The following is a 26,813-nucleotide window of genomic DNA, read 5'->3' as shown; positions in this document are numbered from 1 at the left end:
TTTTTTTTTTTTAACTTTAGTGTTTACAAGTTTAATTATAAGGTCTTTGGGCATGAATTTCTTTTATTTATCTTATTTGGGGTTTGCTCAGCTTCTGGGATCTGTAGGTTTATGCCCTTCACCAAATTGTGAAAGTTTTCAACCATTTTTTCTCCAAATACTTTTTCAATCCCACTCTCTTTCCCTGTGGAACTGTAATAACATGAATGTTGGCCCTTTTATTATTTTTTTCACAGGTCCCTGAGACTCTTCATTTTTTTTTTTTAAATTATACTTTAAGTTCTGGGTTACATGTGCAGAACATGCAATTTTGTTACATAGGTATACAAGTGCCATGGTGGTTTTCTGCACCCATCAACCTGTCACCTACATTAGGTATTTCTCCTAATGATTTCCCTCCCCTAGCCCCCCACCCCCCACAGGCCCCAGTGTGTGATGTTCCCCAGTAGTCATTCAGGAACAGGTTGTTCAGTTTCCATGTAGTTGTGTGGTTTTGAGTGAGGTTCTTAATCCTGAGTTCTAATTTGATTGCTTTGTGGTCTGAGAGAGTTTGTTGTGATTTCTGTTCTTTTACATTTGCTGAGGAGTGTTTTATTTCCACTTATGTGGTCAATTTTAGAATAAGTGCAATGTGGTGCTGAGAAGAATGTATATTCTGTTGATTTGGGGTGGGGAGTTCTGTAGATGTCTATTAGGTCTGCTTGCTCCAGAGCTGAGTTCAAGTCCTGGATATCCTTGTTAATTTTCTGTCTTGTTGATGTGTCTGATATTAACAGTGGGGTGTTAAAGTCTCCCATTATTACTGTGTGGGAGTCTAAGTCTCTTTGTAGGTCTCTAAGAACTTGCTTTATGAATCTGGGTGCTCCTGTATTGGGTACATGTATATTTAGGATAGTTAGCTCTTCTTGTTGAATTGATACCTTTACCATTATGTAATACCCTGCTTTGTCTCTTTTGATCTTTGTTGGTTTAAAGTCTGTTTTATCAGAGTCCAGGATTGCAACCCCTGCTTTTTTTTCACTTTTCATTTGCTTTCTACATCTTCCACCATCCCTTTATTTTGAGCCTATGTGTGTCTTTGCACGTGAGATAGGTCTCCTGAATACTGCACACCAATGGGTCTTGACTCTATCCAGTTTGCGTCTGTGTCTTTTAATTGGGGCATTTAGCCCATTTACATTTAAGGTTAATATTGTTATGTGTGAATTTGATCCTGTCATGATGATGCTAGCTGGTTATTTCCCCCGTTAATTGATACAGTTTTTTCATAGCATCGATGGTCTTTACAATTTGGCATGTTTTTGCAGTGGCTGGTACCAGTTGTTCCTATCCACGTCTAGTGCTTCCTTCAGGAGCTCTTGTAACGCAGGCCTGATGGTGACGAAATCTCTCAGCATTTGCTTGTCTGTAAAGAATTTTATTTCTCCTTTACTTATGAAGCTTAGTTTGACTGGATATGAAATTCTGGGTTGAAAATTCTTTTCTTTAAGAATGTTGAATATTGGCCCCCACTCTCTTCTGGCTTGTAGGGTTTCTGCAGAGAGACCTGCTGTCAGTCTGATGGGCCTCCCTTTGTGGGTGACCTGACCTTTCCCTCTGGCTGCCCTTAACATTTTTTCCTTCATTTCAACCTTGGTGAATCTGACAATTATGTGTCTTGGGGTTGCTCTTCTCAAGGAGTATCTTTGTGGTGTTCTCTGTATTTCCTGAATGTGAATGTTGGCCTGTCTTGCTAGGTTGGGGAAGTTCTCCTGGATAATACCCTGAAGAGTGTTTTCCAACTTGGTTCCATTATCCCCGCCACTTTCAGGTACACCAATCAGACGTAGATTTGGTCTTTTCACATAGTCCCATATTTCTTGGAGGTGTTGTTTGTTTCTTTTCACTCTTTTTTCTCTAATCTTGTCTTCTTGCTTTGTTTCACTAATTCGATCTTCAATCACTGATATCCTTTCTTCCAGCTGATCGAATTGGCTATTGAAGCTTGTGTATGCTTTACGAAGTTCTCGTATTGTGGTTTTCAGCTCCATTAGGTCATTTAAGCTCTTCTCTACACTGTTTATTCTAGTTAGCCATTCGTCTAACCTTTTTTCAAGGTTTTTAGCTTCCTCGTGGTGGGTTAGAACGTGCTGCTTTAGTTTGGAGAAGTTTGTTATTACCGGCCTTTGAAGCCTACTTCGGTCAACTTGTCAAACTCGTTATCCATCCAGTTTTGTTCCCTTGCTGGCGAGGAGTTGTGTTCCTTTGGAGGAGAAGAGGTGTTTTGGTTTTTAGAATTTTCTGCCTTTCTGCTCTGGTTTCTCCCCATCTTTGTGGTTTTATCCACCTTTGGTCTTTGATGTTGGTGACCTATGTATGGGATTTTGGTGTTGATGTCCTTTTTGTTTATGTTGATGCTATTCTTTTCTGTTTGTTAGTTTTCCTTCTAACAGACAGGCCCCTCAGCTGCAGGTCTGTTGCAGTTTGCTAGAGGTCCATTCCAGATGCTGTTTGCCTAGGTGTCACCAGCGGAGGCTGCAGAACAGCAAATATTGCTGCCTGATCCTTCCTCTGGAAGCTTCGTCCCAGAGGGGCACCTGCCCGTATGAGGTGTCTGTTGGCCCCTACTGGAAGGTGTCTCCCAGTCAGGCTACCCAGGGGTCAGTGACCCACTTGAGGAGGCAGTCTGTCTGTTATTGGAGCTCGAATGCCATGCTGGGAGAACCACTGCTCCCTTCAGAGCTGTGAGGCAGGGACATTTAAGTCTGGAGAAGCTGTCTGCTGCCTTTTGTTCAGATATACCTTGCCCCCAGAGGTGGAACCTAGAAAGGCAGTAGGCCTTGCTGAACTGCGGTGGGCTCTGCCCAGTTTGAGCTTCCCTGCCACTTTGTTTACACTGTGAGCATTGAACCGCCTACTCAAGCCTCAGTAACGGCAGACACCCCTCCCCCCGCCAAGCTCCGGCATCCCAGGTCAATCTTAGACTGCTGCGTTAGCAGCGAGTAAGGCTCCATGGGCATGGTACCTGCCGAGCCAGGCACGGGAGAGGATCTCCTGGTCTGCTGGTTGCAAAGACCGTGGGAAAAGCACAGTATTTGGGCAGGAGTATACCGTTCCTCCAGGTACAGTCACTTATGGCTTCCATTGACTAGGAAAGGGAAATCCCCCAACCCCTTTTGTGAGGGTGAGGTGATGCCCTGCCCTGCTTCTGCTTGCCCTCCTTGGGCTACACCCACTGTCCAACCAGTCCCAATGAGATGAACCAGGTACCTCAGTTGGAAATGCAGAAATCACCCATCTTCTGCATCAATCTCGCTGGGAGCTGTAGACCGGAGCTATTCCTGTTTGGCCATCTTGGAAGTGACGACTCTTCATTTTAAAAAGCTGGTTTTCTCTCTCTCATTCAGAGGGTATACATTCTCTTGATCTATCCTCAGATTCAGTGGTTCTGTCTTGTGTCATCTCCACACTGTTATTGAGCCCATCCAGTGAGTTATGTCTTTTGGTTATTGTATTTTCTAGTTCTAAAATTTTCCTTTTTTTAAAAAAATTCTGTTTATTTTCTGAGATGTCCTATTGTTTCACTTGCTTCAAGAGAATTTATAGTTACTTGTTGAAACATTTTTCTAATGGCTACTTTGATATTTCCAACACTGGATTCATCTCACGATAAACATTTTAATGCAAGACAATATTTAAATCATGAAGAATCAATTGCTTCAATATTTCCTATATGCCTCATGTTATGCTGAGTCCTTTATGTGGATTATCTCATTTAATATGGACCACAGTCCTATCAGGTAGTATATTTGGTGGGAGAGGCTGGTTATGCTGAAGTAACAAACAGTTCCAAAATTGTAGTATCTTAACACAACATTTATTTCTGAGTAGAATTAGTAGTGCAGGAAGAGGAAATTGAGCGATTAATAATACAGAAATGTGATCATTTTCTGTAGGGTTTTTTCTATTTATGGAACATAAACAATGTGCTATGGAATACATTGGTGATAGAACTGGAGACTAAAGCAGCTCTGCTTCATGGAGATAAGTATTTTTAAAAAAAATCCTGCATCTCAGTGGATTATGAGGTGGGGAGATTGAGACGGTCCTGGCTAATACGGTGAAACCCCGTCTCTACTAAAAATACAAAAAATTAGCCGGGCATAGTGGCATGCGCCTGTAATTCCAGCTACTTGGGAGGCTGAGGCAGGGGAATTGCCTGAACCTGGGAGGTGGAGGCTGCCGTGAGCCGAGATTGTGCCACTGCACTCCAGCCTGGGTGACAGAGTGAGACTCCGTCTCAAAAAAATAAATAAATAAAAAATAAAATCCTGCGCTCTGAATAGGTTCTTGGTGTATTATATATTTAGAAGTATATCCCACCTTTCTCAGAAGAGTTTAGAGGATAGTACAAAGAACTTTGCAATATAAGCATCAAATTATTAGCCTAACATTTCAAGATTACAGTTGAACAGCAGAGAGAATAATAAGAAGGGAAAAAACAGGCTAAAGAGGAGTGTTAAGGAAAGAGAAGAGCACCAAATAGCAAGTGAAGTGTTTTGAGGTCTGCTTTGTACCAGATGAGGGTTCCAGAGACCTTTGATTTGTGAACGCAACTAAATAGCTGAACTAGGCTTATTCTGCCTATAGTTTGTTCCGTTGAAGCAAAGACTGTGTGCGCATTGTATTACTCAGAGCCCAGGCCAAGGCAGGTAGTTACAGAACAGTTAATTGGTGTAGGCCAGGCGCAGTGGCTCACACTTGTAATCACAGCACATTGGGAAGCCGAGGTGGGAGGATTGCTTGAGGTCACGAGTTCAAGACCAGCCTGGGTAACATAGTGATCCTTCCTCTCTACAAAAAAAGCAAATAAAAAAAAATTGTGTTACCTCTGTCTTTACAATTTTTGTTACCATTATTAAATAAGCATGCCTCCTAAACAGATGTGCATTTAGTTCTGGTTTAGTTCTTCCAAATACCAGTTAGGAGTTCTTAAATATGTTAGATGTGTAAATTTTAATAAAACCAAGTGGACTGACAAATACTTGAAATTATTTAAAATAAACCTGTATGCTATTTAGTTGAATGAGAAATTAATTTTAAAATGAAATGCAATTTCTAGGTGCATCAGCCACAAAGAGAGTTCTTTTTCAGTTTTGTTAAAATAAAAACCAGTCATTGTGAGAAATCAGGAGATAGCTTTTTAAATCAGGAAATGCATCACACAAAAGTCATTTATTTATCTCACTTGGTGGGTAGAACATTATGAATCATTTATTGAAAATTAAATTGATTCTTTACATGTATTAATTTTAATAAACATATTTATGGCAACTAATAACAAAAATGGTAATGTGCCCTGTTATGAGATTGATTGCTGAGAAAAATGGAGCATAGGGTTATAGTGTCCACATAGCTTCCACATAGCACTTGGCTTACAAACTTGCTCTTTCATTTAATGAGCTATTAATATTAACAGGTTCTGCTGATTATTGCATCATTCAGGCATGGATAAACATTCCCTTTGAAGCATATATTATAAAAATTATATGTTTGGAAACTTAGTAGAAACTTTCTGGGGGCAAGATTTTTGAATATTACGCCCCTTTCTTAGAGATTGAAGAGATGAAAACAACTCCCCTGGTATGATATATATTTGAGCAGAATTTATAATTTCACTACCTAGAAGAAAAATTATTTTAGGCAGTCCAAGATTGACTGGTTGATCATTTTATTCATTCAAAAAATATTTATTGATGACTTTTATATCCTAGATGCTAGGATACACAAGTATTTCATGAGGGAGACAATAAACAAAAAAACTTAAATATATAATAAACCAAGTGAAATAACACTAGTTAAGGGGACTATGGAGTGGTCTGAGGAGTTGCTGTTTTATCCTGGGTGGTTAGGGAAGGCCTGTCTGTTCAGGTGACATTTGAGTAAATATTTGAGGAAAAAGTCTCATAGGTAAAAGGAAGAGCAAACACTGTGCCCAGAGGTAGGGTCATGCTGGATGTCTTCTAGGATGTGAGTGTGGCTGGAGCAGAGTGGTGGGAAATGGTGTCCAAGAAGTAATGGGCAGCTAAGAATGTTGACCCTACAGGTCAATTTCTTGTCTTTGTTGTTTTATTTTTTGTTTTTTGTTTGTTTTTGAGGAGTCTCACTCTGTCACCCAGGCTGGAGCGCAGCGGCCGATCTCGGCTCACTGCAACCTCCGCCTCCCGGGTTCAAGTGATTCTCCTGCCTCAGCCTCTCGAATAGCTAGGAGTACAGGTGCATGCCACCATGCCCAGCTAATTTTTGTATTTTTAGTAGAGATGGAGTTTCACCATGTTGGCCAGGCTGGTCTCAAACTCCTGACCTCAAGTAATCCATCTGCCTCGGCCTCCCAAAGTGCTGGGATTATAGGCATGAGCCACTGTGCCTGGCCCTTGTCTTTATTTTTTACTGTAAGCTGGAAAGCATTGGAGAGTCTTTGTTTTAGTAGGATCACTCTGGATGCTGTTTTAAAAAATGTCTAAGGAGGATAAGTAGGAATAGGGGAGACCAGTGGGGAGGCTTTGTTAAAACTCTGGGCTAGAGGCGATGAAGGCTGTAGTTGCTTTTTGTTTTTTAAAGTATAGCCAACAGATTTCCTGACTAAAATGTGGGCATGTAAGTGAAAGGGAACAGTCAAGGATGAGCAACTGGAATGATGGGGTTGCTGTAACTAAGGTAGGGGAGGACTCTGGCTAGAGTTAGTTTTGGTGCTCAGGGTGAAAATAGTGGTGGTGGGTAGGTTGGAAGTTCTACTTTGCATATTTTAAGTTGGAGATGTCAATTAGACATCCAAGTGGAATTGTCTAGTAGACCTGAAGAAGAGTAGTTCAAGTCTGGACTGGAGGTAAGAATTTGTGACTCAGCATTTAGATGGTGTTCAAAACCATGAAACTGGATGAGATCATTTAGGGCATGAGGACAGATAAAGAGGCCTGATTCCTGGACCCTGAGGGGTGCTACCACATTTTAGAGATCTGGTAGATGAAGGGAAATCAGCAAAGGAAACAGAGAAAGGGTAACCAGTGAGGTAGGAAAAGAACCAGGAGAGAGTGGTGCCCCAGAAACCAAGGGAGGATCCCATCTCTGGATGAAGGACACCATCATTGTGTCAAATGCTGCTGAGAGGAGGAATGAGATGAGGTCTAGGGATTCACTCTTGGATCTGCAAAAGTGAGGCCACCGGTGATTCTAAGAGCACTTGTGGTGACTTGTGGTGACTTGTGGTGGTGGGGCTTGACTGGAAGGAGCTCAGGAGAGATTGAGTTGGCAAAATATCTTTGAGATGCCCTGAGAAATTCTTGTACTGTGTATTACAAAATGGTGCAATCTAGAATGCTTGTATGGGACACTTTTGTTGAGTGACTGTTAAAGAAGATAATGTGTGTTTGGCACCTTGCCTGGCATTAAAAGGTATTCAGAAAGCATGCTGCTGCTGCTATTTTATTATTTTTTGTCCATATGTATGCAAGGCACTTTCGTGAGGATAGGCACCCTGGCCCCAGTATCTAGTAGAGCTGCTCGTCAGTGAATGAATGAATTGATTTTATTAATCGTCTCAACAATTATGTCAAGCTGGTGTTGTGTCCTCATTTTGGAAATGGTGAAACTAGGGCTTTGAGGAGGCCTTTGTCAAACAGAAACAAGGACCACTCCTCGCCTCCTGACTCAACCGGAGAATTGTTTTATCCCATGCCGTGTCCTCACAGGGATCAATATTTAATTTAGGAGCAAACAAATGAGAAGTTTTTTTATTTAGCTTTGAGTTCGGCTCAGAGCTTCCAACTCTTTTGCTCACCATCATTTTTATCCTCTCTGATCCTTATATTATTCTCTGTAGCAGGCAGAATAATGGTTCCCCAAAGATGTCTACACCCTAATCCCTGGAACCTGTGAATATGTCATGTTACACAGCAAGGGAAAATTAAGGTTGCTAATCAGCTGACTGTAGGAGAGTGAGATTATCTGGACAGGGCCAGTATAATCCTAAGGGTCTTTGTAAATGGAAGAGGGAGGCAGGAGAAAAGGCTGTGATGTGGGAACAATTCAACCTGCCTTTGCTAGCTTTGAAGAGGGAAGAAGGGCCCACAGCCAAGGAATGCCGGCGCTTTCAGAAGCTGGAAAAGGAGAGGAAAGGGATTCTCCCCCCAGCTTCCAGGGGAGGGCAGCACTACTGACACCCTGATTTTAGCCCAGTGAGATCTGTGTCGGACTTCTAATCTACAGCACTGTACGACAACAAATTTGTGTTGCTTCACACTACTAAGTTTGTCACATTTTTTTTACAGCAGTTATAGGAAACTAATACAGTAAATAATTTGATTGAATGACCTTGTCTCCTTAACACTTTTCATTAGGCTGCATTTCAGAGTTTTGGAAGTCAAATACATCCAGCAAGGAAAACATACAGAAAATGATTGTGACGAAACTGCTAATACTGTGGGGAGCTGTATTTATAAAAATGTGTCTTTTCTGATGATTGTTCAAGAGTGTGTTTAAACGATCATTTCACTTGACAATTAGGGCCTGATTCTATGCTGTCAAGGCTTTAAGGCATTCCTGTCTCTGCAGGCTCAAGAAATGCTATAACAAATCTAAATAGCACAAAGGTTTCTTTCATCCATGAGCTATTGCAGTTTCAGTGCAGCCGTTTTTAAATACAGAGATTCACAGGCATCCATGTCATCACAGTTCTTTACTTTAGAATATGACTGTTTTCCCCAAAGACCTGAGTAGATTAAATACGTCTCTCAGAATCGCATCAGGGAGGGATGGGAGTGGGGAAACCTCTGAGAGAGCTTAAGGGTTTAGTCTGTTGTCATCATTTCCATCACCAGTGATTGGGCAGTTGTGAGGGATTTGGGCTGTCATGGGCTACTTTTAGTCTTTACAGGCATCCAGGAGAGGTTCTTGGCTAAAATAGGAGAGGGTAGCATTTCCTTTTACATTCCTAATAACAAGATTCACACTTAAATGTGTGTGAAAAAAAATTTTTTTAAATGATGTGGTAAAATAAAAAGTAATGTATCTTCATCTTTTAATAGCTTAAAACAATGAGGTAATTAGATAAGAAGTGTTACTATTTGGTTTTATGGTCTGGTCATGTGATAGGAAGTAACTTAGAAGGGAGGCCATGAGTTCTGCAGTGTGAAGTTGGGGTTGTAATACACATCATGGCTGTATTTTTAGTATTTGACATTCACTGGGTATTACCAGATACTAAGCTTTGTGCTTTACGTACATTTATTGCATTTAATTCTTACAAAAATCCTCTGAGGTGCAGGTTATCATTTCCTTTTCACAAAAGGCAAGGTAACCAAGGTTTTAAGTAACTAGTACAGTGTATACGCGCTGCATATGGTAGAAATGGCAAAAGAAAAATTTTAGTTTGTTTTGTGACTGGCTCTTGATTGTGAATTTCAGTAGGATTTTGGATAATTTTCTTTCTTTCTTTTTTTTTTTTTTAAAGAAATGACATTAGTGACCTTTATTAAGATACTTGATTGTCCTTACATCTCATACCTATTTCAGCAGGGGTCTCCAACCCACCGGTCCGTGTGCGCAGTGGGGGAGTGAGCATTACCGCCTGCGGTCCACCTCCTGTTAGATCAGCCACAGCATTAGATTCTCATACAAGCATGAACCCTACTGTGATCTGTGCATGCGAAGGATCTAGGTTGCACTCCTTATGAGGATCTAATGCCTGATGATCTGAGGTGGAACAATTTCATCCCCAAACCGAGACCATCACCACCACCCTCACCCTGGTGGAAAAATTGTCTTCCACAAAACCAGTCCCTGGTGCCAAAAAGGTTGGGGACCACTGTCTTACAGCAGCTTCTGGATTTTTTTTTTCCTGTTATTTGAATACTTCCTCCAAAAATACGATTCAGTGTGGGAATTTGTGAGGTGACTCTTCTGAGCCTTCATGAAGTGCACTTTGAGTTAATCCACAGAGGAAGCAGCCCCTAACAAGCATCTCTACTTGTTAGGAGGAAGGGAGAAAATGGAGGAGTGAATGCAGCCGGCCAGTCCTCACCCCTGTGAGGCTGGGCTGTTGCTGCCCATTTCTGTAGTGAATGGGGAAGCAAAACGAGGCACCCGGGGGAGAGGTCAACGCTGGATCTACCAGCTTTCCTTGACCGTCATCCTTACTGTTGCCCCTGGCTCCCCACTGTGGGTCGTTTCAGTGCCTCCATAGTTTCTTACTTGGGCATGTTAATTTCTGGAATCCCTCTTTCCTCTCATTTTTAGCATGTCTTCAGGGCTGAGTTGGGGGTAGAAGGCCAGCAGCACAGGTCAGCTCTCTGTCTTGGCAGAAGCCATGTTTTGTTCTTTCTAGTCATACTGTCTTCAAATAAGACCATACCAACTAGGATCAATTTATTACGTTTTCCATTTTCTTGTCTTTTGCCTTGGCTAAAACTTCTAAGTTGGTTTTGAAAAAAGCAGAAGTGATTGTTGGCACCTGTGTGTTGTTTCCTGCTGATGATGGGAATGTTTCTCTTATTTCATTGCTCCATATCATGTTGACTTCTGATTTCAAATGGTCATTCGTGGCTCTTCATTCTTAGCTCTTCGGTAAAGAAACCTTTTTATTTACTGAAAGCTTTTTTAAGATCAGAAACAAGTGTTGAACTTTATAAATGCTGTCTGCAGTGTCTGTCAAGATGGCCCTGCGTTTTCTTTTTCCTCTGACTTATCAAATGACGTCAGATTTCCTAATACTCAGTCTTTGTGTTTTTGCAATATTTGATCTTACATGTTTTTTATTAATATATGCTGGGTTTGATTTATGATATTTAGACTTTCTACATTTAAATTTCTACATGAGATGACAGAATTTTATGTATATTTTTTGTTGTTTTTGGTGTACTGTTTGGGAGTTTTGATATCATGGTTATCAAAATGAATTTGGAAGTTTTTATATTTGCCTCTTATGGGGCAGCTTAAATAAGTTGGGAATTTTCCATTCTTTGAAGGTTTTTAATAGAACTTGCCACTAAAACAGCCTGAGCCATGTACCTTTCTGCATGAGATAGATAGTACTTTAATGGCTTTTATTTTCTCACTGTTTTTTTGTGTGTCTCATATTCAATTTGTCTGTAAAAGGTATTAATGCTTGGACTTACTATTTTTTTTTCTGGTTTATTAATTCATTTTAGCTTTACTTTTGTTAGTTTTCTCTGGTCCCTGCAGTGCCCACCTTCCTGCTATTAGAGGTCCTTTGGTCCTGCACTGCTTAAGGCTGGACTCCCAGACCATGGAGGGCACTGCCCAGGTGATAGAGGTTTAGAGTCTCAGCCTGTGGAAGAAAGATGTAGAAAGATGGTGGTCAGGGCTAAAATGTGTGAGGATTGGAGATACAGTGGGCAGAGGCTGCAAGCATAGTTCTCCTTCTGGAAAAGAGTAGCTAAGGGGTAGGGCAGGGGTCGGCTCTGTGAGGCTGGGGCAAGCTCAGCCCCAGTCTTGGGCACAGAGGGTTGGTGGGAGAGCTAGAAATCATCTGAATACCTTTTGTTCAGGTGGGTTATGTTTCTTGAAACAAATCAGAATATGTCAGGAATTTAGATTCAACAAATGTGTCAGTTTCTCCTTGATTTTGGTAATCATTTTAATGCTTACTGCTATAGTGAGTTTTTATCTTTATCTAATTTTTCTTGGAAATTATTGAGAAACTGGTAGACGCTTTGGTGGGGGTGGTTAGCAAGTTGCTTCTTTGCACTTGGCTTATGGAATGTGCAATTGGAAATGCTCGAGAGGCATTTAATCTCCTCTCAAACAAAATAATTTGAAGAGCTTCAGCATTTTCCTTTTTCGTATAACAACATAGATTTATTAGAAATAAATGTAAGTTTTTCTGACAACTGAGTTTGCAGGACCTCTATTTGCTTCTACTGCTAGAAGATGATATAGTTCCACTTCTATAAATTTATCTATAATTCTAGTTTACAGTATTTCAAAATTGCCAGCCCTTTCCTTCTGTTTGGTGCCTCTACGTCCCTGCTCCCCCTTTTACCCCTCCTTCTCTGTGTCTGCGAAGTAACACATAGTTTAGATGATCTCTGAGGTTCCTTTGGTTAATATTCTATGATTTGGATTTTCCTGTGTGGAAATCTAAATGAGAATGTCTTAGAAAAGCTGCTTACCAAATCTGGTCTGCTGTTACTACATACGTTTGTTTTCACTGGTCTTTATTAGGTACCCACAGTTCTGTTAGGTGACGTTCAGAACAATGAAAAGGCATAAACTCTGCTTCTGAGGATCTTGTGATCACCAAGGGATATTGGCAAGAAAGGAAAAGAGGGTTATGTTGGCTTTAGTGGCGGAAATTGTCCACCTGAATGGCATAGCTTGAAGATTGGTGAGGTTATTCCATATGGCTAGAAGGAAATGAAAAGCTTATTTGCTTTTCTCATTTTTTCCCCTCTTCTATATATTCTTATCGCTTTCCCAATATAAACTAAATGATGGGAGTTGATCCTGTTTATGGTATGTGGCTTAGGGCATGGGAACCTTCACCTTATTTTTTCCTCCTTGAATTGAACATGAAATTCTAATACTACAGGGCACAGGAGAGACCAGGGTTTATGAAGACTGCATATCTTGTGAATCTTAAGTAGAGCTCCTCAATTATTAGGGGCTCAACTTCTTCTCAGTTTTCTGGTTAGTGTGTTACGGTAAAGGAAAGCAGCTTTGAGAGATAAAAATCTTAGCTCAGTAGATACAAAGTGTTGAAGAGGATGTTGAACCATTTTTATAATAAATATGTTTGTTTTAGAAAATTTACAAAATATTGGCAATAGCTCACAACAGTGATTTTTTTCATTTGCTATCTTTAATAGTTACAGCAACCCGGTGATGTGATTTCTATTATCATCCCCATTCTACAGAGGAAGAAACCGACCTTAGGGAAATTACTATATTGGTGTTTATTCTTCTCATCTTCCCCCCATATATGCATATACATTTCTTAAATAAAATTTGGATCATACAAAGCAGGTTTTATGACCTATTCTTTCACTTAGAAAGACATTGTGAGAACATTTCTTTTTGTTATTAAATTGTCTTTGAAAAAAGATTTTAATGTAAATGCAATATTTTATCTTGTGAAATTTATTTAATCCAGAATTTTTCAACCTTGGGGCTACTGGCACTTTGGGCTGGATAATTTTTTGTTCTGGGAGAGTGTCTTGTGCATTGTAAATTGTTTAGCATAATCCCTGGCCTCTACCTGCTAGATGTCAGTAGCACCTTTCCCCCACCCAACTGTGACAACGAAAATGACTCTAGACATTGCCAAATAAATGTCCCTGGGGGACAAAAATCACCTCTGGCTGAGAACTACTCATTTAACCGTATGTATTTTATGCTTTAAATAATAATATGTGGGTATAGTAAACTCATGCTGAATTTTCTGTTTGAAAAAGTAGACCCATGCCATCCAGATTACATTTATCAGCTCCTAATTTCAGCTACTTTAAAAATTAATATATTTTTTCCTTAATAGCAATATTGCTTGTAAGTTGAAAATTTAACAACATTTTTTGCATTCATATAAGAATGTAATTGCCTATCTCTCAGCAGTCTGATGGAAAGGCATGCTGGGAGCTTTGACCACAGTTGTTTTATTGTAGATGAATTCCATTATCTTCATGTCACTTTCTTAAAAAGTTTGGTCATTGAGGCAGCTATAATACCTTGTGTTATTAATGGAAACCAGAAGTTACTCTTTCAGCTTGTTTATGTAGTTTTCTTGATACGTTTTGACACTTTAGAAGGATCTATAAAGCCATCTTTCCTACCAGATAGTCATCTTTGTGTGTAAATAAAATGATCTTTCTTTAATAGAACTATAGCATACAGTATTAATAGTTACAGTTGTCTTTTTAAGGAAGTAGCATTCTTTCTTGGGATGAGGTGCGGTGGGCGATACAAAGCTGATTGAAGACTTTTTGATTCATTTTGAACTTTACCTTCAGGTTCTTTTTTAGACATTCTTTTTTCTCATCTTGGATCTTTTCTACACTTTATGGAAAACTTTAATACGAATGTGACAAATTTGGAGATGTCCTATATTATTCATGTACTTTTAGTGATAATGTTATAGTTTCAAATAAATGTGAATATCCAATAATATGTAGCTCCTGTGTATGTTGCCTTTTGTGCATGTTGTTAATATGTTAATATCCTGTGATAGTGACTGGAACTATTCCTTAAAATATTGTTATATGTTTTTGAAACTCAAGATGTGTTTTGATTGATTGTATTAATTTTAATTATGCTCTTAAAAATTTATTTGTATTTGGTACCAACTGTGTTTTATCTTTCTATTCTCTCCTCTTAATAGTAATAGCAAAGAAATATTTTAGTCATAGGGCTTCTACAAATTGAATTATTTGTAAAGAGAGAATTTTTTAAAATGCAAATTTCCTAAAATTCAAATGTTCTGATACAGGATTTTGATAGCTGTTTTTTATATGTTAAGCTTGTAAGGTCCACTACTAATTTTGGATATTTCAATTCCCCATAGGTAATTAGAGTTCTAGAAAGAATGTTCTAGAGGAAGAAAACCTGTATTTTATAGCTTCATCCCCAGGGTTGGTTATCGATTTTCTTTTTATTAATAGTTGGTTTTTTACTGTGGAAGTTCAAACTGCATGAAAGGTTTTTTTTGTGTGTGTTTGTGTGTGAATTTCTTTTGAGGATATTAGTGTTTCCCTATTGTATCTAGCTTTAAAACATTGGATATTTATTAAAAGGATTTGCCCCTAGTCAGATGTAGTTGATGACATGAAACCAACTAAACCATTCATCTTATTAAAATTCCTGGAGGTTCAGCTGAGGTCTTTCTCAGGTGAAGCTGGAGAGGATGAAGGTCATCTCCACAGAGTGAGATGTGAATAGTTGAGGAGTGCTCCACTGGTGGTGGTTTCTACCAGCCTAATTTGGGCTTTATAAGATATCTCACCTTTCCCCAATCAGTATACTGAGTATCATTTTATTTTGTAAAAACAAAACAAAACGGATTTTAATAAAGAAATGGTATCCAGAGGTGACATTTTAAGTTCTGTATAAGTAGTAACAGTAGAAAATGTAGTGATCTTTCTCTTAACCCCTAGAATTCATGTGACACACATAAAATTCAAGTCTTCATTTGGCCTGTAACAGTGATGCCATATAAAATGTACCAATATATGTGAAAGATATGTTTAAACAAGATGAAAAATGTAGAACCCATTCTGCACAATTATTTTTGGTTGTAAACACTGAAAAAATCAATTTCTTGTATACAAATTTTAAATTATTAGGTGAAAAGAAATGTAAAATATTCTTGTTGGTATACAAGACCAAGTTAGGTAAACAGGACTTCCTCCATGAAAATTTACCCCATGGTAACACTGTAACAACATCACTAAACAGTTTTTCAGGGAGAAGTCTTTAAATGCTTTGATTTGTTATCCTTAAAAGTAATTTCCCTCCTCCTAAGTCCAAAACTCAGTAAGATTGACCATGATGTGACATTTATTTTCAGATAGTGTTTAGAATTCTGTAGGATGGTATAAAGGACTTGTCTTTAATTAAAAGTGCTCTACACTTAGTAAAAATCTATGTGAGTTGAGGAATTGATTCTTTTTAAAAGAAAGCCGCAAATTTTTCTTGTATGGGTAAATGTCACTCTGTTCATATCTTCGCTTAGCTGCAAGTCAGGACTTGTACTATTCCACTAGGTTGTCATAGAAACACAGTTAACTGTCATCTCAACTCAGACTGTTGATGGTTTTATTTGTAGGTTTGTAGGATTATTAAAATTTAACAAAAATTATTGATTTGCTTTTTATTAACGCTGGGTTGTTTACCATGGAAGTCCAAACTGCATGAAAACCTTTTTTCTATTATTATTATTTTTTTAGTTAAAGAGAAACTCTATAATCTACTAGATTTTTAAATGTTTTTTATTTAAAGTGTGATATAGAGTCAGCAGCAGCAGAATAACCTCCATGAATCGTATTTTTGAATCACTTTCTATTTTCTTTGTTTACAGCAAGAAGGAAAAAAAAAAACCTTAAAAAATTCACCTTTACCCTGCTTTTAACTTAACATAAAAGATACCTGTCAGAAAAGCGTGAAATGATACATCAAATGCCTAATATTGGAGTTTTCATTTTATTTATGGTTTTTGAAACCCAGTAAGGATGCTTCACTGAGCTGTGTTGTGAAAACATTTATTTTTGTATATTTATGTGTGAGAAATTATTTAGTTTTCACTTATAAGTAAGACAGGAAAACCTTATTTACAGTAACTTTATCTAATGGTCCGTGGATGAGTGCTTTTATGCAAAATAGTCAAGAGGCTAGAATTAACTTTTCACATTGGATGCACATTTGATGTCCAGACTTGAGCAACATGTGGCATCTTATTATAAAGACTAACACTCAGGATTCAATTTGTATTTAACATGTTTACTTCAGAATGCACACATCATCTGTGCTACATTTAATATTAACTTTGTAATGATTTCTCTTTCTTGCTTGTAGATACATAAGTAGAAGTGTCTGTTGTTTTTTGCAGTTTTCTTTTTTCACATTTTTTAGACTTGGCTAATTAGCTATTTTATATTTTCTGTTAAAAACAGGTCAGTTTTGAGGTGTAACAGCTCCTTGGGTTGGGTAGATTATCACTACCTTTTCATAGAAATGTGTAGGCCCTATGGATAACTGTGCATATACTTCCCTTTTGTTGCTATTAGTTCTTAAAGTTATTCTTGGAAAGTTAATAACAGGTATATCATCTTTGTTTTTAATACTTGCATCCGAAATAAACAGCTAATAGCTTATGTATAACAAGGGAATTAAATTTAAGACAGCTTATCAGTAGACACGAAATAGCCTGCATGATGGCCTCCAGTGATCCTTACCTCCTATTATTCATGCTCTGTGCCTGCACCTCCCACACTGAATCATGACTGACCCGTATGACTGAAAGGATATTGTAGAAATGACAGTGTTCCATCTGAGGCCATATGAAACATGGATGGGGCTTCCACTTTGTTTCCTCTTGGATCACTCTTGCTTCATGGACCCCTCCACAGGGCTGCTTGATCAGAACATGGCAAGTGGCTTCCTCCGGAGTGAGTGATCCAAGAGTGTTGGCAACTTCTGCCAACAGTGAGGACCAACTTGCCAGCCATTTGATTGAGCCATCTTGGAAGCAGATCCTCTAAACCCAGTCAGGCCTTCTGATAGTTACAGCCCTAGCTGACATCTTGTCTGCAACGCCGTGAGAAGTCCTCAGTGAACCACTCAGCTAAGCCACTTCTGAATTGCCTACCCTTAGAAACTGTAAACGAATACATATTTATTGTTGTTTTAAATCAGTACATTTTGGTGGCCAGGAGTGTGGCACATGCTTGTAGTCTTAGCTACTTGGAAGGCTGAGGCGAGAAGATTTCTTGAACCTATGAGTTTGAGTCCAGCCTGGGCAACATAATGAGTCTCTATAGAAAATAATAATAAAGTAAGTAAATCAGCAAGTGTTGGCATAATTTGTTACACAACAATAGCTAGCTAATGCACCTGTTAAATAAACATATTTTAAAACATTTTCTAATGATCACACAGTTTATAATTATTTCTAGGTTTAGAATAGGCTTCTGTTGTGATTTGTAGCATCATTTTCTTTGGAGATTTTGGAGTGTGTTATAGAAGGTATTGACTTTAGAGCACTCATAGCTGAATTTGAACTTTAGCTTCTCCTCTACCCACTGTATGTCTTGAGGAAATTACTTAAAATCTCTGATCATCGGTTTTTGCTGAAAATCTGTAAAACAGGATAATTATACTTAACTCTCAGTAGGGTTTGTTTTTTCTTTTAAGTCAGGATGAAATGAGATATCTGATATTAAGTCTCTAGCATGATGCTTGATGTACTCCATCATTTCCATTAATCCACAGATTAACCCCTTTCCATGTGAAGATGCAATCCCTTGTCCCACAGGTGAAGACTTCTGTAAGAATTTGAGTTTGCAGTCTCTGCCTAGTGTGTCTCATCAGTCTTATAATCTTCCATAGGCAGAGCACTTATTACTCTACAAGTCGTTTTTCTTTTGCCTAATTTTCTTTTTACTATGATGCACCTTAGGTGTGACTTTATATTTATCCTGCTTATTGCAGAGCTTCTTGAGTTTGTAGGTTGATGTCTTATCAGTTTTGGAAAATTCTATTGTTATCTCTTTAAATGTTGCTCTTGTTCCTTTCCATTTTTCCTTATCCTTCTGGGACTGTAATGAAAAGTATGTTAGAGCTTTTCACTGTGTTCTACATGCCTCATAGATTCCTTTACATATTTTCCTTCCATTTATTCTTCTCTGGAGTTCCCTTTGGATATTTTTTTTTACTCATTTCACTTATTTTGTCTTCTGTTTTGCTAATCTTATATTAAACCATCTATTGACTTCTTAATTCAGTTAACATTTTCAGTGTAAAAAATTTCATTTGATTTTTTTTTTTTTTTTACAGATTAGAATTCTGTTGAAAATTTCTATCTTTTCATCAGCTTTCTGTCTTTTTCTGTTTTTTTTTTTTTTTTGAACATGTAGTCATAGTTATTTTAAAGCCCTGCTAACTTCAATGTCTAGGTCACCCATTTGTTTATTTTTATGGTCTTTTTTCATCCTGATTTTTGGTCACTTGGTCCCGTCTTATGGCATACCTGGTAATATTTTATTGAATCCTTAGTACTGTACATGAAAAATTGTAGAGGCCCCAGTAGTTTTCTTTCTCCGAAGAGGAGTCACCCTTTCCTTCACTAGACAGTTATGTTGGGGGTTATATACCTTACTCCAATCAAAGATTGAGCTGAGTCAGAACTCTAAGGGAGTTAAGTTTTTGTGTCCTCTGGGGACCAGGGGTTCCAACTAAGACTGTGATATTCACCAGGATCCAATTTCCCGATGCCTCTTGAACTCTTATTCTTATCTTTTTAACACATCAAGGCAGCTGGTTTGCATTTTTCTTTCTGTTCAGCTTTTTAGCTTCATCCTTTGCAGCTTTAGAAATTGACAGTTGTCTTACAGGGAAAAGTAGCTGTGTAACAAGCTCATGTCTCTGCCTCTCTTCCAGTGATATCTTAGCCCCGCAGGTCTCTCTCCAGTTTTGTCACTCCATCCCCGCAAGTGCCAGAAGGTGTGCTGCTTTCCCTACCCCCGGCAGTGGCTGTCTTCCCAGGCAGAGCTTGGGTTCTCAGCCTCTTGTCCTACACCCAGAATTAGTAAATGCCTCCAGGAAGAAAGTGGCTGTAGAATGCCAGCTCAATTCTCTGCTGCCCTGGAATCTTGATCCTTCTAGTTGAGGTTGCCTCAGCAGCCCTTTGATGCCTTGGATAGATGTTGTTATATATCCCATCAAGACTTTCTGGTTATTTGTGGTGGGAGCACTGATGTCCTCAAGCTACTCTAATATTAGCTGGAGGGTGAAGACTATGCAATTATGGTGGTTTGAATGGTTTTTTGACTCTACAAACCACGGTAATTCCATAGTCTTCACCCTCTAGCTAATGTCAATGAGTAGATTATTTTTATGAACTTCTGTTTTGGCTAGCTTTATGCCATCACAGTTCTCCATATGTAAACTTTTTGTTTCTTATTACTTATTGAAGTAAAATAAAATCTTACTCTGAATCATTATTATAATAATTTTTACAACTCTCCTTGATTTATTAATTCAAGGCCATTATAGTAAATATTGATTACTAACTTTATTCCATAACTGTGAGGATTAAGAATAGTTTATGAAGCCGTACCAAATAGTAAGGTTGAACATGTTAAGTTAGTGACAATATAACACCAAGTCTGTATACTCTTGTTTTCAACTTTTGAATTTATTTTACCAGTGAAGTTATAGCAATTGATATACCTAGGCAAGATGAAATATGAAGATTTTAACCTTTAGCTGTAGTTGGAATTATTAACATCATTGAAGGAACCATCTCTGGTTCTCTCGTAAGAAGTGTGTTTTGAGGTTTTCAAAACAAATAAATCTCTGACGGGTGTCATTTTTCTTTGCCGTTTGTGCAGGAAGAAGAGAGCGAAGAGGAACCCAAGCTGAAGTATGAAAGGCTTTCCAATGGGGTAACTGAAATACTTCAGAAGGATGCAGCTAGCTGCATGACAGTCCATGACAAGGTAAGGTAGCACTTTCAGAGGATTCTTCTGTAAATTGTTTCCATTGTAAATTTGCTTGTGCTTTGGAGTCCTGATGTTTTTGGTGGTGGCTTTTTACAGTGATTCTGTCTCCTTGCCACTACTCTCTTCCTCCTTGCCAACAAATAACCCCAAATATTTTATATGTGTGTACGCGCCCATTCACACACATACAACACACTCCAAGACTGTATTAAGTAGAATGTAGACAGTGATCAAAGTCAAAGGTTTATATGAAACGGGTTTTGGCAACTCTGTCGCTCACTTAATTCCTCAAATTATAAGGATTCAATTAGGAACCTGTTAAGATTAGAAATAATGGGAAGCTCAGTGCTTTTAAGTTATTCTTTTATTAAGTTATTATTGGAAAGTATAAGGGATTACATTGTAGGTGTTATGAATAGTAGAAATGCCCTAAATTATTACTTATATGAATGAATGAATTTATTCCACATCTGGGTCCTTGCTGTAACAAAGCTCTCACCAACTTTCTGAGTCCAGGGTAAGTACTAGATAGCACCGTTAGCCTATTCTTGGACCAAAACAGTTTGTGTCATAGTCAGAATATTGGGGGGCAGGGAGCTTCACCCATTGCTCTCTTCTTCCCTGTGACCTTGTAAGTTTTACTCCTTCCACAAAAAGCAAACTGCTCTTGTCTGATCCATCTCCTGGCTTTATCCTATGTTACTAGCAGTGTGGCCTCATCCTCCCGCTTGCTTCCCACCCAGTTCCTTTTTACTTCAAATTTTGTTACATTGTAAATAGAGTCCTGTACCCCCAACACTTTATTAGAATGTATGCCTTCTTTCTCATGTTTTACCAGCAACCTTCTCCTTTGAGGTGCCAGCCATTTGGCTGCAATGCCATCGACCCCTTTTCATTGCTGCCATTCTCCAACTTCTGGTCCCTTTTCTTCACTCATTGAATATTGGCCTTGTAGTTCTTCAACCAAATTTCATTCCAGTGACCCTTACCTCTTCTCTGTTTCATCTCCCCATTGATAAGGCCACACTTTGGATGGTGTCAGCACTGGAACTTGAGGATCTTAGCCTCTGACACTCTCTGTTGACCCTTGTTATACTTCAAGCTTTCATGCTCATTTTCCCACAAGCTATATGACTTTATGGAGTCCTGATCTCTAATCCTTTCATTCTTTTTCTTTTATTTTTCTGTGTCTGTGAAATGATTGATTATCCTAACTCTATCTTACCAACATCTTCAGTTCTCATACATCCCTGTCTTCCCGTTGTGCCCCTCAGCCATACTCTCAACCCTGAATTAGTGCTTTCATGACAAGTGCAGCCATGTGCTGGTATAGACTCACACACCTAGGTAAAGTTGTCACTAAAAATTGTTCTGCATTATTTGTCCTTTGTCAGTTTCTTTAGTCCTCAGTCCCTCTTCTGAACCACTGTCCCTTCTTTCTTAGAGGATGATGTCGTTTCTATGTAAGAAGATTGAAATTGTCAGGTATGAACAGCCTCAATTCCTGACCTCTTTTTCACACCCATTCTTACCCACAGGAGATTTTCTTTCTTTCTTTTATTTATTTATTTATTTTTTTTGAGATGGAGTCTCACTCTTGTTGCCCAGGCTGGAGTGCAATGGCGCAATCTCGGCTCACTGCAACCTCCACCTCCCAGGTTCAAGCAATTCTCCTGCCTCAGCCTCCTAAGTAGCTGGGATTACAGACACCTGCCACCACAACTGGCAAATTTTTATATTTTTAGTAGAGACAGGGTTTCACCTATTGGCCAGGCTGGTCTCTAACTTCTGACCTCAGGTGATCCACCCACCTCAGCCTCCCAAAGTGCTGAGATTACAGGCGTGAGCCACCACACCTGGCCACCCACAGATTTTCTTTCTCCTATTCATGAATCTTTTGCTCTTCACTTCATCACATTTCCTCCCTTGTTTCCCAGAGATTCATACTATATATTGGAACATACCTAATGCTACCTCCAAGTAACCAGAAATCTACCTTGTATCTATATAGATTTGCCTATTTTGGTGTATTTCATGTAAATGCAGTCAACATTATTTGATGTCTTGTGTTTGGTTTCTTTCACTTAATGTAATGATTTTGAGGTTCATTCATGATGTAGCATGTATCAGTACTTCATTCCTTTTTTTTGCTGAACAGTATTCCATTGTATAGGTATGCCATGTTTTGTCTATCCATTCATCAGCTGATGGACATTTTGCTGATTCTAAATTCTGGATCTCACCTTTCTTCTCAAAACTTCTTTATCGTGACACCATTCTTTTCCTATTGATCATTTGTGACATTCCTTTCTGTTTCTTTCACTTTCCTTTGTTTGCCTCCACTTTTCCTTTACGTGTTGGCTTTCCTAGGATTTGGTCCATTATCCACATTTCTTTTTAATTTATACTTTATCTTGGTTTTAAATCTCAGGATTTCTGTGACCACCTGCACACTGACCTTCACTGGAATAGCATGCATATTTACTTAGTTGCCTCTTAAACATCTTTATCTGCTGTTGTCTTTTTACCTGAACCTCAGCATGTCCATAATGAATTCATTTTCATTTCCCTCTAAACTTGGATCTATCTTTGTTCTTTATCCCATTTGGTGGCATCACCACCTCCTTTGTCACCTAAGCCACGGATGAATCCTCTGCTTTCACCCAGCCATTTCCTAAGTCCTGGTGATTTTCTTACTACTCTTGCTCTGGCTTAGGCTCTTATCTTCTACTGCCTCCACAGAGTAAATAAAAGAATCTCTTGTGCCTCTAATTTTTCTACTTTAAACCCATCTGCCACCTGGTTGCCAGAATAATCTGCTGAAAATACAGATATTAAAACTCTTGTATGATTTTTCATCAACTACGAAATAAGACCTGAGCTCGTTAATGTTGTATCTAAGGCTCTCTAAGATCTTGCTCCCTGTCTATTATTGGCTTCTGTCTTAACCACTTTCTGCCATAAGTGTGGTGCTCTGGCCACAACACTTGGCTGTTTCTATTCACAACACCACATTCTGCTTGATCCACACACATCTGGAGCTCTTTTCTTTGTTCAGGTATTCTTTATTTTTCCTGGGAACTAATGCACATACTGTGAACTTGTCTATTTTCCTTCAGATTTGCTTTCACTCTAGTCTGTTCATAACATTCTACTAAAGTAATCTTCCAGAAACCTCAACCTGATCATGTAATCCTCCTTCTTAGAATTCTTTATTGGCTTCTTGATGACTTAATGATTTGGGCCTTCCCACCCTGATTTCCTCTACTTTCCTGCCTTTCATCGCTCCATAAATATTTGAATGCCTCTTATTAGCTGACCTTTCCAACCTTATCACCTGTCTCTTCCCCTGGGCATGAATTAGATGTGTCATCCATAATTTCTTGACTTTGTCCTGCATTTTATGTGTCTCTGTGCCTTTGAGCAAGTTGTATCCACTCTGCCTAAAATGGTTTTTACTACAAGCCTACCCTGTCTGCCTTGGTGTCTATTTTCTAATTTCTTTTTTAAAGTTCAGCACAGCTGTCATCTACTATGTTTCATAGGGTCTTAGAGATACTTCCATTTTAAGCATTCTCTTTAAATTTAATTGTAATTAATCCATTTTTATGTCTGTTTCCCTCATTATACCATAACCCTTTTAAGTCACACTTGGTCATTGTCTAAGCGTATTATAGAGTGTTTTTTTTGTGTGTTTGTTGAATGAACCAGTGAATGAATGAAATGGAGAACAAAGTTTGCCTGCCTAGAGGTCAAACTTTATTAACATTGTACGTAAACCAACTTTGCCAAAGAGCCTGATGTTTGGGAACTGTAATCAATGCTAACTTTTAGAACATGCACTCTTTATCTGAAGTCCGTGTTTCTATTTAAGAGGATTCTGATCCAGTTGAGTGTTTTAGCTTTTAATTCTGATCCTAATTCTGCTACTCATCGACTGTTTCCAGGGAAGTCTCATCAACTTTCTGAACTTATTTCCTCATGTGTAATTGAAGGCACTCCCTGCTGTAATGCTTTGAATACTATAAAACACTATGTGAAGGTAGATGATATTAGACAGTTGACCAGATTTAAAATGGACTACTCTTGTTTCCTTTGCATTGTCCAAAGGACTGCTTATCACCTTTTCTGCTTGTTTCCTTACATAAAGTCCAATCTTTATGGATGTACATTTATCAGTTACTTAAGTTACTTACATAAAGTTTAAGGTAAAAGCAGTTATGCTTAGTGGATGATGCCCAATCTGGTAGTATAGAAAATGAGTCAAGTTTCTGTAATTAAACATGAAAGAGTCTAGTGAAATTATATTTATTCTTTGCCCATCTTGAATTTTAAGTACATTCAGGTGAAAAAAAAAAGAAACAAAACTCAATAATTACAAAAGTTCAAGGCTTTTAATGGCTGGAAGGTGGGTAAAATTTGAGAATTTGTATTTATGTTGTCACATTTGTGGCCATTTTGCATTTTTTGTTATATTTTAAGTAGTGGAAAGTATTAGCAAATGATGAAAATATGACTCATCCATAATATTGGTAGTTAAATAACTATAATTGGCTTAGTAAACTTTTTTTGAAGAGTATATATTTCTAAAAGTGGATAACACTAATTTATCTAATCTGATAATGAAATGTTTTCCTAAACACAAGATAGCTTGTCATAAAAATCACTGAATCTTTTTTTTCCAAAATGTTCTAACATAGTTTTAGTTTTAGGATGAGACTGTAAAGTCAAAATAATTATTTTATGTTTTCTTTCTATTTTAAAGATTAAATGAATGAAATGAGAAATTTAGACAAAAGAAGGGAAGGAATTAAAACTTGGGTAAATTACATAAAACTTCTGACTTCCATAAAATAAAATGTAATTAGAAGTTCAAAAGTGGCCTTTACAGAGGTGTCAGAGAATGGCAGCATTAAAGTGTTTTAAAGATCCAAGCTCCCTTCTCCCTTAGTTTCGTAACAAACTAAATACGGTATTTATGAGGAGAATCAATATTGTGAAATACTTGGGTTGCAGTGAGCTTTTAAGACCCATTCTTTTACCACAGATAGCCTCAGAATGGAGTATTGTTTGTTTTCAATTCTTATCGTATGTGGTGTTTTTCTATTTAAATATTGTCAGTGTCACTGTAGAGGTAAAATTACAATCATTTGAGTTCTCTGTTTCTGATTAGAACATTCTTTTGCTTTGGAGGAAACATTCCTGTTTGGTTTAACTATTCAGACTAATTTCCCCCCAGAATTACCTGTTTCCCCTTTCCCTTCCAGCGCCCAAGCATTGTGTTTTCACCAGGCTTGCTGTCTGCCCTAGATGACTAATCGTCATGGCACCTGGTGCATTCAGGCAGGCCTGTGCAGCGGAATCGTCATACCTAGTTATGTCTGCACACCTGATGTTTTATTAACCAGTATTGATTTTTTTTACCCTGGGGACTTTTTTCTTCCTGAAAAAAGGCAACCTTGCAGGAGTGAAAGGCATTGCAGGGGATGAATTTCTAATGAACTCCTTCTTTCCCTTTTTGTGACTCCTCTTTAATGTAGCTTCATATTTTAAGTGCCTGAACTGAAATTTCATTTTAAGCAATTCCATTTTGATAAATCCTTTTAAATCTTGACTTTCTGTAAGGTTATTTTTTAAAGATTGTGCTGCTTGACTGAAACACTTAGTAGTGCCTGTAAATTTGAGCATTTCATTATGGGTTGCAATGAAGCATGCTCACATGCAATGAAATACAGAGAATTTTGGACTATTTGAGTAACGCTGAAATAAATAAAAAGGAAGAAAACTCTCATGTCATATTTCAGGGAGTCCTAAAGTTTCTTCTGGTTTATTTAAGGTTAGTTCAGAGAATTAAAGAAACAGTAGGAGTTACGACATAAAATGAGTATTTTTTGACAGTTATTTTATGACACAAAAGGGTTTTTATTTTGCATGATAATATAAACATTAACACTCAACATTATATATTAACTTTTATAGAAGCATCCTAAAGCTAACTGATGGTATAAGTACACCTGAGATTTTCGGTCTCTCAATATGGCATGGATTTTCCATTCGAAAAAATAATTTGTTGTTTGTGTATGTGTGCAGCTTAAGCGATAGCACTGATTTACACATTTGCCATAAATTAGGGGGAGTTTCTGAATCATTCTTTTCTCACTTTGAGTTCAACTGTAGGTTGGTCGTGTTTTCACCGCTGCATTTAATTTACTGCCTCAGTCCATCAGGCATTGTGTATAGACTGCATACACACCATTAGTTGTCAGTAGATGAGGGTCCTCATGAGTCATTCTGACAGCTGGCTTGCACTATCACAATAAAATAGGCCCTGTTCTGTTATTTCCCAGAAGCTGGAAACAAGCCTTCTCCAAGGCATGCATATCTTTTGAGACGTTGCAGATCATTTATGCATTAAGCATCTTGTCTTTAAAAATGGTTTTGTTACTACTTGTGTATTAATAGTATTATTAATTAATTAACTGGCCTCTTTGTTCTTCTTACAGTTTTTGGCATTGGGCACACATTATGGCAAGGTTTATTTACTTGATGTCCAAGGGAACATCACTCAGAAGTTTGATGTAGTAAGTATTCTGTATAAAATAATGTATG

The 26,813-nt window shown here is 38.1% G+C and overlaps 1 protein-coding gene across 4 annotated transcripts in view; it reads left to right on the top strand.

Moving 5' to 3' along the window:
* The window catches only part of VPS41 (VPS41 subunit of HOPS complex), a 208,104-nt gene that overhangs the window by 40,258 nt on the left and 141,033 nt on the right, over positions 1 to 26,813 (top strand). For all 4 annotated transcript variants that reach the window (XM_055115865.1, XM_003812224.5, XM_034963959.2 and 1 more), the window contains 2 exons: positions 20,094 to 20,201; positions 26,708 to 26,785. In XM_055115865.1, the coding sequence (XP_054971840.1) occupies positions 20,184 to 20,201; positions 26,708 to 26,785 (96 nt within the window). In that variant the 5' untranslated portion in view covers positions 20,094 to 20,183. The remainder of the gene's footprint in view (positions 1 to 20,093; positions 20,202 to 26,707; positions 26,786 to 26,813) is intronic.

This window comes from Pan paniscus, chromosome 6, assembly GCF_029289425.2.
Source record: "Pan paniscus chromosome 6, NHGRI_mPanPan1-v2.0_pri, whole genome shotgun sequence".
Lineage (NCBI taxonomy): Eukaryota > Metazoa > Chordata > Mammalia > Primates > Hominidae > Pan > Pan paniscus.
This window is presented reverse-complemented; position numbering and strand designations above follow the sequence as displayed.